At 40.8% G+C, this 15,742-nt stretch overlaps 1 protein-coding gene across 10 annotated transcripts in view; it reads right to left on the bottom strand.

Moving 5' to 3' along the window:
• Positions 1-15,742, bottom strand: part of PALM2AKAP2 (PALM2 and AKAP2 fusion) — a 272,907-nt gene that overhangs the window by 19,777 nt on the left and 237,388 nt on the right. For 9 of the 10 annotated variants that reach the window (XM_030257290.4, XM_030257287.4, XM_030257288.4 and 6 more), the window contains one exon: positions 260-2,651. In XM_030257290.4, the coding sequence (XP_030113150.4) occupies positions 260-2,651 (2,392 nt within the window). 10 annotated transcript variants of the gene reach the window in all.

Raw genomic sequence — 15,742 nt, 5'->3', positions numbered from 1 at the left:
CAATGTGGCATTGAGTGAATACAGAAGGTTTAGTAACGATGATCAGCATCTCTGCACTGTATTTGTGAAAAAGCAGAACCTTCTGCAGGCGTGCTCACAGCTAGAAAATTAAATTGTCCCATGCAGTTTACAGGCAGATGAAGTAATTTGCCCTCCCACCCCTTGCAAAACAATATTTTCATTAAAAATGACATAAAATGAAACCATACGTGACCCTTCACTCACATTTTACCTCTGCTCTGATACTTTGGGCTCTTACCTGGTGCAGTTTTGTAAGACACGGTTCTGGTGGGCATGGGTAGTGCACTCTTTGTAACAGGGCTTGGCGCCATTTGCAGACCTTGCCGCTGCCTCTTCAGCTCCTCTTCTCGCTCCTGGGCAGCTCTGATCTCTTCTTCGATCATTGACAAAGTCCGCTGTTTCCTTGACCGTAACTTGAAAGGGCCCACAGTCACTTCAGGCTCCTGTGTGGCCAGGATGGAGGCGGTGCTCCGAAGCTCCGCTGCCTCTGAATACTTGCTGAAATAGCTAACCTCGTGCCTGTTTTCCTCCACAAGGAATGTCTGGCTGTCTGAGTACATGGGTGACTGCTGCAAAACCTTCCCTTCCCTGAGTCCTGAGTCTTCCTCTTTTGAAGTCTTTGGTATGGTGTCCCTTTTTTCTTGAACTGGTGAAGACACCTGGGGTGGCTCAAACGTTGGGTTCTGATGCTCCTTAGAGGCTGGAGCTGGCCTGGTTCCGGCTGGCTGCTCTTTGGCTGAGATCTCTTTCTCTGCTGGGATTTCTTCTTCCCTCGTGTTTCCTTTATCCACCTGCTCAGCTATGGCTTGTTGGATGGCATTTTGAACCAGCAGGCCAGCGTGGTAGTCCAGCTGGTCATCCATCAGCATGGAGTCTGCCAAGGCAGAGGAGGGCGAATCACAGCCTGGGTCACTGAAAGACTTGGACATGCCTTCAGCCCTGCACTCTGCTAGAGTTTCAGCCTGCGGGGTCTGCGGCAGAGAAAAATCTGCTAGAGAACTTTCCTGCAGGGTGCTCATGGTCTCATTGGAGGCACCGCTGTCACTCACATTATCCATGCTGAAGTCATTGGAAAGGGTCTCCAAGACGGTGGTATCCTGAGACCTGACAGACAAGTCATCCAAACCAGAGTCAAGCTCCTCTGGTGGCGAAGAGGCACTGCCTGACTTTGGGAAGTGATCTAGAATTCCCTGTCCATCATCCTTCACCATTGTGAAGACCGCCCTTGCACTCATGAATTCTCCATCCTCTGCCCACAGTTTTGAGGCTGGTCCAGCTCTGGGGCTATCACTGCAAGGTAACTCTCTTGCTGCGTCAGCTGTTGTAGTCTGAGTGCTTTTGTCATCTTCTGAGCTACAGGAGACTTTCTGTGCTTTGATGACTGTAATGTTGTTACCCTCAAGCTCCCCACTCTGCCCGCACACTGAAACTGGTCTTGTCACAGAAGACATCGGCCTGTCCACATATGGAGAATTGAGGCTTTTATAGAAGGGTTTGACAGAGAACATTTTGGGTGTTACTGACCGCCTTGGTAGGGCCTGACCCTGAGATGGACCTGAGTGCTCCATTAGCTGGAACTGCTTCCTGGCAGCCGAGAAGTCAATTTGCTCTGTGACAATATCTTCTTTCTTGATATTGACTGGCTCTGGGGATACAAAGGAGCAGCTGACCTGTTTGGGGGATGTTGCTGTCACACCTTGCTGCTGCTGCCTCTCCTTGCGCTCCTTGTACTTCTTGTGAGACTCCAGATGCTCTTCATCCAGTTGATCCTCCAGAGGCTTCTCCTGAGGAGGGTTCCACCATTTGGCAGCAATGTTGGGGTTTTTCTTGACAGCCTGGCTTTTAATGAGTTCCCTTCTTTCTTTTTCAAGTTCCATCATTTCTTCCGATGGCCTCACTTTTCGGACTCTGTATTTTTCCTTTTCTTCCTCATCTTCAAAGAGCTTTGAGGGCTTTTTATCTTCATGGAATGCCCGCAGTTCAAACTTTGCCTCTTTTTTAAGGGTTGTAAGAGTTGATTCTCCATCCTTAGAGGATCTTCTAGAACTGTTTGAAGAAGTGGGACTTCCTGGCACCTTCAGACTCTCCCTAATGTCTTCTTTCAGACCACTCAAGGAATGGCCATTAGATTTCAGATTCTCATCTGTTATATTAGCTTCACATGGCTCAACTTCCAAGGATACCTGCTTGTCTGCTACATTTTCTTCCCTTTCACTAGATACTGACTCTTTATTGACATTAGCAGATGCTCCTGAACCATCCATAATGGAGACTGCACTTGGTTCAGGGGAGGATGTCCCATTAAATGTACTATCTGCAGCAGAATCGCAACAATTTGCCTCCAGCACTTCATCTAGGTATCTGATCTCTTTAGCAACTTCACTGTCCAGAGATTCATGCCTGTCCCTAAGTCCATTTCGGCTTGAAGCAGGCGAAAAGAAGTGGGTTGGATTGTCTATGGGATGTGGTGAAGCCACTGTGGTTATGCTTTTATGTTCAGAAACTGGAACTTCAATTTCCATTTTCTCTTCCTTTGTAGCAAGCACAGTAGATGACTCCAAGAAATTGGCACAGTTTTGATCTCTGTTTTTTCTTAACCTGAGGTCATCCTCAGGGATTCTGGAAGATTTCTAAAATAAAAGAGAGAAAGATTATGAAGTCTTAAAAAATGAACATGTAATTTTTTGCAGAGTAAACGCCATCTGGGAAACAAATCCTAGCACTTCTTAAAGTTGAGATTAAAGCATTCCCTCAGAGTGTGGGAAAGCAAGGCAAGCCATTAACACAAAAAATAGGAAGTTACCTTACCATATGCTGGAAAAGATACTAAAATAACAACAAACTTTCTTTTAAGAATCTCCCACTTGTTTTCCATCCCCACTTTGTCATTATTTCATACCTGTGTCTTGGTCTGTGACTAGGAATAAGCTTTGAATTTCTAAGTTAACAGTAACTTGGCAGTTTAGATTCCTCAATCTATGCAGTACTCAATACCTATCATCTTGGTACTCTAAAATGCTTTCCACACCTAAAGGAAATCTCATAATGCTTCTGCTGATGAAAAGGATTGCTGTCTGTGCTTTGCAGAAACAGATGCTAATATGTTAAAAGAGTTGGTGAGTCACACCAAGTTAGGAAAAATGATGTGGTAATGGTAGGGAATGTTCAATTCTCAATAGTTCAATCCTGATCATCAAACATGGAGTGGAATAACACAGTGCTGGAAAGACATGGGGTCTTTCTCCCTCCCATGTGGAAACCCACACACAATTGCACTTGGGAGACAGGAAGTATCTGCAACTCCCATAGCATGAAGAACATCAAAAAGACCATGACAGGGACCACAGTAATGCTACCCTCCCTCCCACTTCTTTGATCTCTAGTACAGATGTACTGGATTCATGTGATGTGACGCCTCTGGTCACAAGGAGGTTATTGACATAAATACTATTTTTGCTGATATATAGGAAAATTTTAATGGTCTTGCAGCCCAATGAACTTACTGAGACTAAAGTCTGAAGGAACTTCTCTTTACGTTGGTAACACACCAATTAACTTCTCTGTAATTCTATACTGCTAAAAGGCAAAACCAATCCAAAACACCAAAAACAAAGAGGACATTTTAAACATGGTTCTTCAAAAAGCACTTGCTAATTTCCTAAATCATGAAAACCAAAAGTGATACATTATTCACTTTGACTCACCTTTTAAAACAGAAAGGTGGAATCTGAGAACTCTGTCTTGCTTTCCATATATGTTTCTATGTATGAGGCATTGACTTCAAAAGCAAATGTCATTGATCAAACCCCATGAACCCAGTGGCCACCAACAAGAGCACCACTGTCTCTAGTAGTCACCCTGCCTTACTGTCCCATATCCAGCATGCTATTAACACACACTGCAGCAGCAGATGATCAATAAGGAGCACAATGGCACTTACCAGTGACCTGAACAATCACATTGTTGCTGGATTTGTATCGGTAGTTAAATGCATTTAACACACCTTAAGGAATTACAGCCAGTCTGGGAATTACCCAGAAGAGCTCTTTCTAAAAAGAATCTAGAGATCTTTCTGTCTAATAATGTAGTTGTACACAGTTGAAGGCAATGATGGCTTCAGCCATTAGATATTTTCGTCTTAATTGTGCTTAAACACTGGAAAAAAATATTTTAAAACAAACAACCTGCTTTTGTCTACATATTTTACTTGACAAACTTCACTGGTTTAACTTGTTTCACTTCTTCACTTTCTGTTGAACTTATAAATATTCCAGCTGAAGTTTATAGCAGTTCTTTTCTTAAAACATATAGTATTTTTTCATCATTTAAATATCTAAATGTGGCCAATTTCTTATTTAGTCCTGTTAATTATATATATATATATATATCTCAAGTCCTGTTAATGATATATCAAGAAATCAGATGCTCTGCAAACAGATATAGAGTAAGTATAAAAAGTGCTTACTTTGTAAAGTAGGCATAGATGGAATGAAAGAATCATAGATAAAGGCTTCTTTTAACCAGAAAGGGCAAGAATTTATCTTGATTTGCTGGCAGAGCTCCATGAACACAACGACAGGATTTAAGACTGCAATGCCTTTTTTATATTTGGGGTTACATCTTCCCTGCTTTACTTGCTGGTGCAAAAATGAGTATGGTGGCACCTAGAGCAGTCTGTGTGAAGTCCAGGACGGATAACTGTCTCCTTTCACACAAACCATGGGTATGCAATTATGTTCCCAGTAATATTTGCTTCTAATCTGACAGATCAAAGCCACTAGTGACATTGATAGTTAACTACGTCCTCTGTAGCTACAAAACTGTATCTTGAATGGACAGAAAATCAGTTAATAAAGATGTGCTCTCCTGCCACTGAAACACCTCTCCTTGTAGAGCCAAGCCAGAGCTGAAAGGCCCTTTGCTCCCGTGCTTCTCGTACCTGGCACACCATGGAGCTGGAAATACACGATTGTCCCAGAGACTGCCTTCACTAAAGCACGTCTGCTTCCACCACTGCTCTAATCCGTGAATTACTCCAGTTCACATAATATTTGGATATTCAAGTTCAGTAAGAGAACCACAGGTGCAGTTTTTTTGTCAAAACCTCTTAGCAAGTAAGAGCCCACTCTCTCACCATAGCTGCAATCCACAACTCACAATTAAGGCACATGCATGTAACAGCCTAATCAGGGCGTGCACTTGTGACAGCATGTAATTCTGGAAGTGCATGTGTCTATGCAATTAGTGTGGGACATGTAATTATGTAGCAAAACAGACAATTATGCAGAAAAACCTAGGAGAAAACAGTGCTTCTTGTTGGAGGAGCCTTTCTGGGCTAGGGATTAAAAGGAAACGGACTGAAAAAGGACTCCCAGCATGGCAGAGGAGCCAGCGAGGATTGCTAGGAGAGGAAAAAAATACATTTAAAAGAACCACCCATTTTGTTTCAAAACATTCTGCCAGAATCTGGAGACAACTTTGTGAGTCATGGTAATGAAAATTATGCTCCAGACACTCCTGTGAGGAGGAGAAATCAATCTGCTGGTGAATTACTTGAAGAAGAGACCTGAGATAGCTAAGGACAGCAGCAGATGGCAAAATAAAGCTTTTTAAAACAGTCCAGGCCACAGCACCTGCCCAGGACAACTGACTGGGTGTGGGAAAATGGCACGTGTTGGGATGAGCCACCATGGGGGGGAGGAGGTGGGCAGTGGGATACACACAAACCCCCATGCTTCAGCTGCTTGGTGGAAGGAGGTGAGCTTTCCAGGGGGCTGCTTCTGCTCCTCCTTGATAAGCCTGCACCAGCAGCTTTGTATTTGCCACCTACAGGAAGGCTTTTCAAAGCCTGCACCATTACAAAGACCTGTGAATGGGAAAAGGGCTGCATTCAAACTTAATTGTAGTCAGTCATACGGCATTCACAGTGATGCTCTTAAACCACTCATCTAGACCCAGATTTTCCAGAAGTTGCTGCTACATTTACACAGTCTCTGAATGTGCATTTATTTCTGTCTAACTCAAGATGCAACAGGGCAATTAGTGTCACTTCTACAAAGCTGCTGCACTTTAGCAAACTATAGTTATTAGCAGCTTAGAAAATTATTAGCGTATTTTCTTTCTGGCTGAATTCTTCATCTACAAAAGTGTAAGTGTTTGGGCAATCAGTTCTTTTAGAAGGAGTAAAATGTGGGCATTCTACTAGCAAGACCCAACAAACATGCTGCCAGTGCCTTCCTTTGTTTGATGCAACAAAAAATGCCTACAGAAAAAAGTGGGAGGAAATCCTTCTGAGTCAGATCAACATTCGTCTGAAGCATCAGTGGCAGAGGTGGGGAGGGAGAGGAAATTATTAAATAACTAAGAAGTTCCATGGTTTAAGAAAATCTGGAAGTTTCCTCATTGTGGGCTTTTACAATCACTCCAGCCAAGTTTCAAGACAGCTTTTGATGATGTTGGTCTCCTGGCTTCATTAGCGCTGTCAGCCTTCCATTTCTTCAGTTTTCATACGCTTTTGGAGATGTCCTGTACTTTATTTGCTCCTCCTCACCCTGCTTCAGCACTGAACCAATGTTTTGTTCAACCCTTTCCACTCTTTTCTTCAATCTATCAGGCCAACCATACATAAAGCAGTTTTAGTAGTAAAACCTCATTTGCAGATGGTTTACTGGCTAATCCATACCACCTTGCTGATGTCAGTCATCTTCTCCCTCTTCACCTACTGTCTTGGCTGGCCTGCCTCTCTGATTGTTGTATTTGCAATTAAGAAGGAAGAAAATGATAGATTTGTTAGGAGATTGACTCTGGCAAACCTTCAAGAGAGCAGCTGCTTTCATTCACCTCACCCTTTTGAAGAACACAGTCACCACCTGCATAACAGATGGAGCCTATCTCAAACACTGCAAAGACACAAAAGTCAACTGAACCTCCGTGGTTCCAGACAGACACGCAGTCCAGGGACAAAGCTCCTAGCCAGCAGAGGTACTGCCCCATTCTTGCTAGTGATAGTAAGTCTTAGCAGAACTTGTTTTCTTTAGGACCTGAAGTGTTGCAGTTCATAATGAACCTGAGAAGCTACACTTTTACCTGAAAAGCTACTAAAAGGTGATAGCATCTATCCCTCACAACAGGTGCCAGACAGGTGTCACCATCCCACCCCATCCCAGGTGGGAATGACAGCCCAAACCACTGTGGCAGCTCCTGTCTCACAATGGCTTCTGCACTCCCTCCTTCCCTCAGCAAGGGCAGCTGCCACCCCATCTAACTCCAAAAATGTGGTAAACGCCCCTTTGACACTGGAGGAAGAAGACTGTGACAGTGGGAGCCTTTGCACAAAGCAGCCTAAAGAAATGGGTCAAACATTTCTGTTTTGGGAACTACCTGTTTGGGTGAGCTAAGAGAAAGCAGTAGCAGGAAAAAAGTGTTCAAAAAGATCCTAGAACTGGAAGGGGGAAGGGGTGAAGATGATGATGATGTGGAACTCAAGGAAAGAGAGGGCTTCTACTCCCATTACTTACAGAAACTATACATTTTGATTAAAAAAACCCAAATCAAAACACAAAAACTCCCAAATCCAAATCCAAAGTGCTGTCTTCTTGCTTTTGTGCAAACAGGTCTTCCTTTTCCATACAGTACTTTATACTGCTATCTAAAGGTTTTTAAACTATTAAGGGAAATGTTGGCAAAAAAAAAAAAAAAGAGGTTTTCTCTTAAGGAAATAAAATTCAAGTTTCAGAAAAAAAAAAAAAAAGCCTCAAATCTGTCACTAAATTTTGAATTTAAGACATGTCAGGCACATGCTAACACTACCTTGACTTGTTCCATACACTATCTTACTTGCACCCAAAAAGCAAAACCTGGCATGTTCCTCTCACAATGCATTATACAGTGTCTTCAATACAAAGACTGAAACAATATCTGGTTACTAAAATGTGTTACTGTTGAGTGTCACACTGACATTCTCTGCAAGCAGCTCTCTACCCTCTTCTGTGACTTTTCTGAGGCAGTCAGACAGTACAATATTTTCTTTGTGAAATGCTGGTTTGTCTCCTAAACACTTCAGAAATCACAAGAGTACATTCAAATCCAAGAAAAATCAATGCAACTTCATATCACCTCCTCCTAAGAATCAGTCAGGGGCTTTTTTGGACTACAGGCAGTGATAAGTGATGGGAGGATACAGTGCCAAACAAAGTGCTTACTTGGAGAGCTTGCTGTGTGGCTTTTTTAACGTGGTTTTCCTATTTCCTTTTTTCATGTTTTAGCAAAGAAGTTGTGACTGTATTCATTCAGAAAACATGTGAAAGGCTTTGCAATATTCTTTTCATTCCATCTGAGCCATAGGCTTCAGCTTCCCCATGTGATATACAATAAAGCTCTTTTATCAAATCAAACTCCAATCTTCTTTTGATGCTGTAATAAATTAAAGAGGGATAAAAATGGCCCAAGAATTATGACTACTTTGATGATAAACATATATTGTGTGACAGGATATTTTAATTATGAGAACACACTCACTTGATACTGTATTTTTCCATATGTGCCTCTGTAGCTCCAGGTTTTTTTGTGCCCTCAATAACAAATAGGTGAATTTTTTTTCTGGGTAAATCAGGATCCAAATTTGTAACAAACCTTACTATCTCCTACTAATTCCAGGGTACATAAATTGAAGAGGTATTCTACTGATAGGAAACCAGCTGGTCTTGCATGCCAGTTATTTTCTCTAGCTTTCTAAAAACACATATCTCATCCCTCCATGAAAAATTTGCAACCTAGTAACTAGATTTCAACCAATGCTACAGCAGCAAGAAAATCAAGTATCTTCCTTTAATGCTTGTGCAGCTGTTGTAAAAAAAACAACAATTAAATGCTGAGTTCTTTATACAAAATATTTTAGTTCCTGTAAAGAACAAAAACTGCACAAAGCACCTTATGGACAAAGTGATTTATACAGAAATTAATATTTAGAGACAAAAGGCTGCTAACTTCTGAGTGAAAAGAAGTATCACCTCTGATTAAGAAAAAACAATGCAGAGTTTATTAGAACATGGTGGTTACACAGCTGGTAGTATGGAAAGCAACATATATTCAAGTGATGTAGATGCAGATACTACTTTGTCTGGGGCTGGTTAGCTTTGCTCTGAAAGCTCTGTTCACTTTTACATAATGAAGATGGAAATCTGAAATTACAGGAAGCTGTGATTATACTCTCATAAAGAAAGTGAAGCACTGTTTGGTACTGACACACTCCACACCCACACCCCATTTTCAGTCAGCTGCACATAGGGAGAACCAGGAGCTTGAACAGCCCAAGAGATCAGTAAATTGGCAATGATTTCAGGTACCAGAACCTGCAGTCAAAAGGCCATTCTCCTGTTATCTGCACTGTTGGCTTCTTGTAATGTAGGTCAGCCTGAAAGTGCAACTGAATTACAGCAGTAAATGCGTGCAAAAGAATGCATTTCATCCAGAAAAAGTGGTTTTATCATCACTCTCATCAGTTCAAATCCCACTTCTGATACTCCTTTCACCCACAAAATTATTTCTACCTCAAATTAAAATGCACCAGTAGGTATTACTTTTTCTCATGCTGCTTCGTTCAGTTCCTTAGGACAGAAAATACAGCACACTCTGTGCGCAGGCATGGGAAAAAAACCAATGCCATTGAGGGACAGCACTGCACTCAAGGTCAATACAAACCACATTAGCGTGTTAATCAAGTGCACCACCACAGATGGTTAGTACTTTTTAACTTTGTTACACATTTTTCCTAAGGCTTATTTTTCCATGGCTTGTGTCTAAAATCTGCTTTTGCTGAAACAAGATTGAATTCCAACAGCTGGGATACTTATTTAAAGAGGTTGTGGTGTAAGTCACATAAATTGGTAAAAATGATCTTGTGAGGCAGCCTCCAATGCTGCCTAAGGAAGCACATTGGTCTGGTAGAGAAACAAAGAGCATCCCATCCAACTAACACGTATGAACATGGCACAGTTAAAAAACTGCCCACACCTGGCAGGCAACTCAATTCATTATAAAATCCTTATGGAACAGAAGGAGAATTTCTGCTTTACAATAGAAGGTCACAAATGAGGTCCTGTACCATTGCACTTACAGAGTCCACTTGGCTAGGCTCCCCTCTCAGCTGGTGCTGGTGGAGCTGAGCTAAGGGCTTTCCTGTTTAGTAACACTCTCTCACACTCAGCCTCTGGTCTGACGTTAAATGAAAGAGGAGAAATCCCAGGTGAATGAGGAAAGAGAAAAGTTCAGCTTAACGGAGCCTAATACTGATACTCAGTTGAGCAGAACATGACTTCTGAATGTATGCATGAAAAATCAGTTCCACAAAATGCTGCAGTTGAAATCTGCTCTGCACATGTCAAGGATGGAACAATTGCTTTGATAAAACATGATCTAATCCTAGCGAGGAGGGCAAAGGACGCTAAACTAAGCCTTGCTCTTAATACTCTCTAACCCATCTAGATAATGTCAGCACAAGGAAAGAGTGACCTTTATGGTCACTTGCACAAAAAAGAATAGAGACAAGGGGAAAATTCCTTAGTCTTTTCATCGGGGGCACAGGGTTCCTGCTCCATCTAAAGAATGAATCTACAGCTCCTATGTAAATGAGAGAGCTCGAGAAAAATATTGGCATGTTAATAATTTTGGTGAATAAGAAAGGGATCTCCTGAGGAAGGAATTTGTGTTAGGCAGGAGCAGGAGGAAGGCAGTAAATGGAGACAGAAGGTCATGTAGTTCACTTGCTCGCTGAACAGATATTGATTACTAGGAAAACCTGCTTTAATAGATGTAAGGAACAGAGATTAACCTGCTTTAAACAAACAAATAGGTTTTCTGAGATGTATTAGTATTAAAGTCTTCTAAGGATACAGTCTTTCAGCAGCTGGTACAGTTTGGTAAATATTTCATAAATGGCAGCCTAACCTGCATTTTCTGAAAAAAGATACATGGTCTCTATGCTGGAGTTCTTTGACCACTTACTTTCAAGGGCAATAGAGTAGGAATTGTATGCTTTAACTGAAACAACCACCTACAAACCTTTGCCAATGAAGACTAAGATTTTTTACTTTCAATTCTCTGTTTCACAAATGTTAACGGTTGAGGTAATACTGCTTTTTTCTGTTTCCTAAAGTCTAACTGATTCTTGCTTGCACTTCTGAAAGGCATAGCTGTTCAATACCTATTGGAGTTTGACAAGACTACTGCCAGAGAGGCTACGCTGGGCTAAAGGAACAAATTATGTTCAGAAATGTATGGCCAAACATCTGTTTCTCTGACAGCTGAAGAAAGTTAAGAATTATTGTTGATGTTTTGTCTTTATCAGTAGGACTTGTTACAGCTGCTCTCATCCACTAGATTAAGACCCATCACAGCAAAATCTCCTTCAATGAAGCTATGTATACGTAAATGTGCTTGGTGCAGTGGTAGCCTGCTCTGCCAGGAGCACAAAGAACAGGGCAATGTTTATACCCTGTAAGCAGTGAGTCTTGGGTACATTACTGTCTGAGGTCTCAACCAGCCAGCAGGATTAAGCACACTACAGCCTGCTTTCTTCCCAGTTTTTCAAGGAAATTGTATTATTTTAAAGCTAAAGACCTCTAAAATGCTCTACTGAGAGAGAGAATGTAGTGGCTTAAAAAAGTCCCTATTTAGAATTAGCTCTATCCAAAATGTATTTCAGGCTGCTACTTCCAGACTCAGGCAAAAGCCCATAACTGGAACATTATAAAAAGAAAACTGAGAGGATATGAAGAAAGAGGATACCTATCCTAGTACTAGCTCAAAAATCACATTATGTAAGTGAAGAGGGGGGAAATATGATGGTGGTCCAAGGATGTAACTCAAGTCTCTGCCATTAGGTGTGTTATACACACAACTGGGAAGAGAAGCCACTTCATACAACAGTACCCACTGTCCATCAGGAAACTACCACAGAAAAATGCTTTCACTCCCAGTTCCTTTTTCCAGAAACAAGTCATGGAGAAAACAGCATTTGGAGACTTTAGCTTAAGATTTTATACAAGAGCCAAAACCTTGTAACTCTGGTGGAGTGCAATTCGCAGGGTTTTCCCTCTAAGGGCGTGCATGTAAATTAATTTTCTGGACAGTGCACATAGAAAAACCCCACTTCAAAGATACATATCAACAAAATGAAACTTGCTATCATTAAGTGATGAATCCATATACAGCAAATAAGTAATATTTAACAAGAAGTCAGACTACAGAGTCTACAAAACAGTTTTACTAGTGAGAGGCCAAGTGTGTACAGGCTGTAAGAAGGAGGATGTTGCTAAATTCTCCACATGCCAATCCAGTCCCTAGGCTATAAATATGACATACCATGTGAGTTTGGGATTGTGAACAGTAGCAACTTAATCTATGCTTTGCTCATAACAAAAACTGTGCACTTCAGTCATCTCACTATTTCCTGCAGGGAGTATTTCATTAAAAGTGAGACTTACATAGGTTGTTTTTTTTTTAAATTCCTTATTTGGGGAAGGTAGTTGAGAAATCCCTGGGACATCTCCTTTCAGCACCTACCACTTCCTGTGCCTCTACCCCTGCTTCCCTCCCCTCTTCCAAGCAAAAACTCATTATTCCTTCTTTTCCTGCTGAAAAGGACCTGATTAAAACTACCTACAGCACATCTGGACTACATTAGGATATTATTTAATTAAGGCATTCATTGCTTTCTCTTTGGGCACGTGGAGAATTAAGATAATGGTGGAGGAAAATATTAACTCTACTGGCAATTCCAGCTCAAACTATTCTGCTTTAAAATTCCTTCAGATTGTCCAGTCCCTCAGTTGTGGGTTCATTTTTACTTAAAAACAGAAAATTAAAATAAACAGAGGTTAATTCATTTAATGTTAACAAGATCACCAACAAAGCTGTTATATTAAGAATTGCTGTATTTCTCAGACAATTTACTATTTGATAGGAAATGCTTGCTTGGAGCTATTTTAAACAGTCATGAAAAGGTTTGGCATTAAACAGCAAGCAGCACCTCCCATTTCTGTAGAAACACAAGTCTGACACATTCCAGATCAAATTGCTTTAGAGAGGGAGAAAGACCAGACCTTCTCAAAAGGGTATTGTTTACTAGCATATAACACAAGCAGTAGCTTGGTTTTCAGTATTTGAACTGACTGCAGGAGACTTCAGCTATTAAAAGCCAAAGTACAGGCTAGTGGGGGACAGCAAGTCATCTTGGCTTCCAAATGCTTTCTCCTAAAATACCCTTCCCCATTTCTCAGGAGTTAAAGAATGTGCTATCCTGGTGCATGCACAGAGGTATCAACTAAGTGCCACAGCATGCATCAAATGCCATAAAACCCAGGAATGCTGTTGCTGCTAAATGTGACTGCTCACAGTACTATATTTAATTTCCTCCAGTGTTAAACAACTAAAATAGAAGCTGGACTGACACCCTGAAAGCATCTTCATGAACTGAAATTTGCTTTACCGTCAAGAAGGGTAACACATTCAACTAGTGAGAAACACCCCTTCAGAGCAACTAAAAACTGAAGCCAGAAAACTTTGCAAGTGCTGCAAGAATATGGACACTGAATGTATTGGGTGGTTCTCCTGCTTATCACATGCACAGGTATACAGAAGTATATTTTCTCCTTAGAATCAATATACTCCTGTATTAAGTCTAGTAGAAAGACGTAAATTTCACTACTGCTCACAATGAACAAACCAGCTACAATTCAAAGAATTCCACAAGTATCACCTGAAAAATGGTATTTTAAATACTCCTCCCAATATAGAAAGATAAAGATTAAATATGATAGATAATGTGTGGCAGGTCAGAAACCTAAGCTTGCCCTTTCTCTCTGTTTCTGTAAACTCTGAAGCAAACTCCAAACATGTTCTGTTCCATAAAGGCCTTAGCTTTTTTTGTCTTGTTAAATCAAATTCCTTCCCCAGGTCATTACAGTACTGTGATGTCACAGGCTAAGGGAGACCTGGTTTAAAAAAAAAAAAAAAGACCATAACCTCAGTCCATTCCCACAAAGAGTCTCTTTTACAAGGAAAATGCCAGCTCACACTACTTAGGAAGATCATGACTTCACTTAACCTGTATGGGAGCCACTGCCTTAGAGATATTTTCAAAAGCACCATGTTGAAAGAGATTTGTTTTCAGGTAGCATAAGCAGGAGATTACTTTTGTAGGTTTTTTGTGGGTGTGTTTGTTTGGTATTTTTGTGGGTTTTGGGTTTTTCTGTTTGTTTGGTTGGTTGGTTTTTTGGGGTTTTTTTGGTCAGTTACTTTTTTGGGACTTTTGTTGGTTGTTGGGTTTTGGTTTGGTTGTTTTTTGCTTCTTTTTCTATTTTTATAAATTTGGGTGTTTTGGTTGGGTTTTTTTTTTTTGGTGGGAGGTGGGATGCTGGAACAGGGCTGGTAGTGAGAGCCACAACTCAACAACACAGCACATGTTTGGCTTAGTACTAAGAAACAGCAATTACATGAAAGGCTGCCGTAAAAGACACAAGATCCAAGCGGTAATTAGCAGTAATTTTTACCTATCACGAAACAAAAAAAGGCTTCACTATAGTCTTTCCAGAGGAGAGGCTGAAATGTTAATGGAAGCACTTAGGCCACCTTTGGTAAGCTGTTTCAGAAGCCTTAAGTCAGGGCAGGGGTGCAACATGGAAAAGAACTGGATACAAGGAGTGTAAAAAAAAATCCTCAAAACACAAACAAACAAAGAAAACCCCAACAAATTTAGAAGGATGATGGAGAAAATAGGCAGCACGTTTTGAACAGGACCATACCTGTTCATTACTGCTGACTGTGGGCTAGTGACATTTGAGAACCCTTGGATTAAGTTTCCTGGAAGCTTGATAGTTTAAGGTAAAAATATGAGCTGTGCTGACCAGACATCCCCTGCAAAGGCCCTCTGGACTTTGGGTTAAAATGGCTTGAATTTAGGGTCACACATGATGCTAAAAATGACATAGCTCAAGCAAATTTTACTCACTTGAGGAATTACATAATATATTGACTTACTTTCTTACTGCTAGAGCATCAGCAAATGGAAGGCACAGCCATTCTTTACCAACAATGATGAAAGTCACATTTTTGACAGGAGAACCCTTGAAAGCAGTGGTAGCTCACTTCACTAGATGCTCCACAACCTGCCAGAGCCACATTAAATGAGGCATGTCCAGCCTGTACATATTTAAAATAGGTAGTAAGAAACTCTTTGTCACCTGCTGAATAAGTCTATGAAAAGAGAATGTAAATAAAGTTCTCACCAGAAAAGGAAAAAAAAAAAAAGGCACTCAACATCCCTGTCTTAAGCTAAGAGTGCCTTTGTTGAGCCTAAAGGGACAGGAAATACCATGTGTCTTCATGTAACACTTCCCATACTGTCTGCACAGTAGAAGGATAGGTATTTTAATACACACTTACAGATTTTATAATGTTAGCTATTTTATTCCCTTGGATCGCCTTAGAATTTTACACTATGAAGAGGGATACATGTCCCACAGAGAAACAAAATACTCTATTTAAATAAAGTGCAAACATATTTAAAATACAATTTCTGTAGCTGATGACTGATTAAATACAAAGTTTAAGTAACCTTGCCTCATTTGTGGTCACTGAAGGAGCAGAAGGTCACAAGATATTTATCTTCTGTACTCTCCCTGACACCAGGTGTCTAAAGCTCCACATGCTTGGGAGGTCACTG

The sequence above is a fragment of the Taeniopygia guttata genome, chromosome Z (assembly GCF_048771995.1).
Source record: "Taeniopygia guttata chromosome Z, bTaeGut7.mat, whole genome shotgun sequence".
NCBI classification, from domain to species: domain Eukaryota; kingdom Metazoa; phylum Chordata; class Aves; order Passeriformes; family Estrildidae; genus Taeniopygia; species Taeniopygia guttata.
The sequence above is the reverse complement of the archived record's forward strand: the minus strand, read 5'-3'. Positions and strand labels throughout refer to the sequence as shown.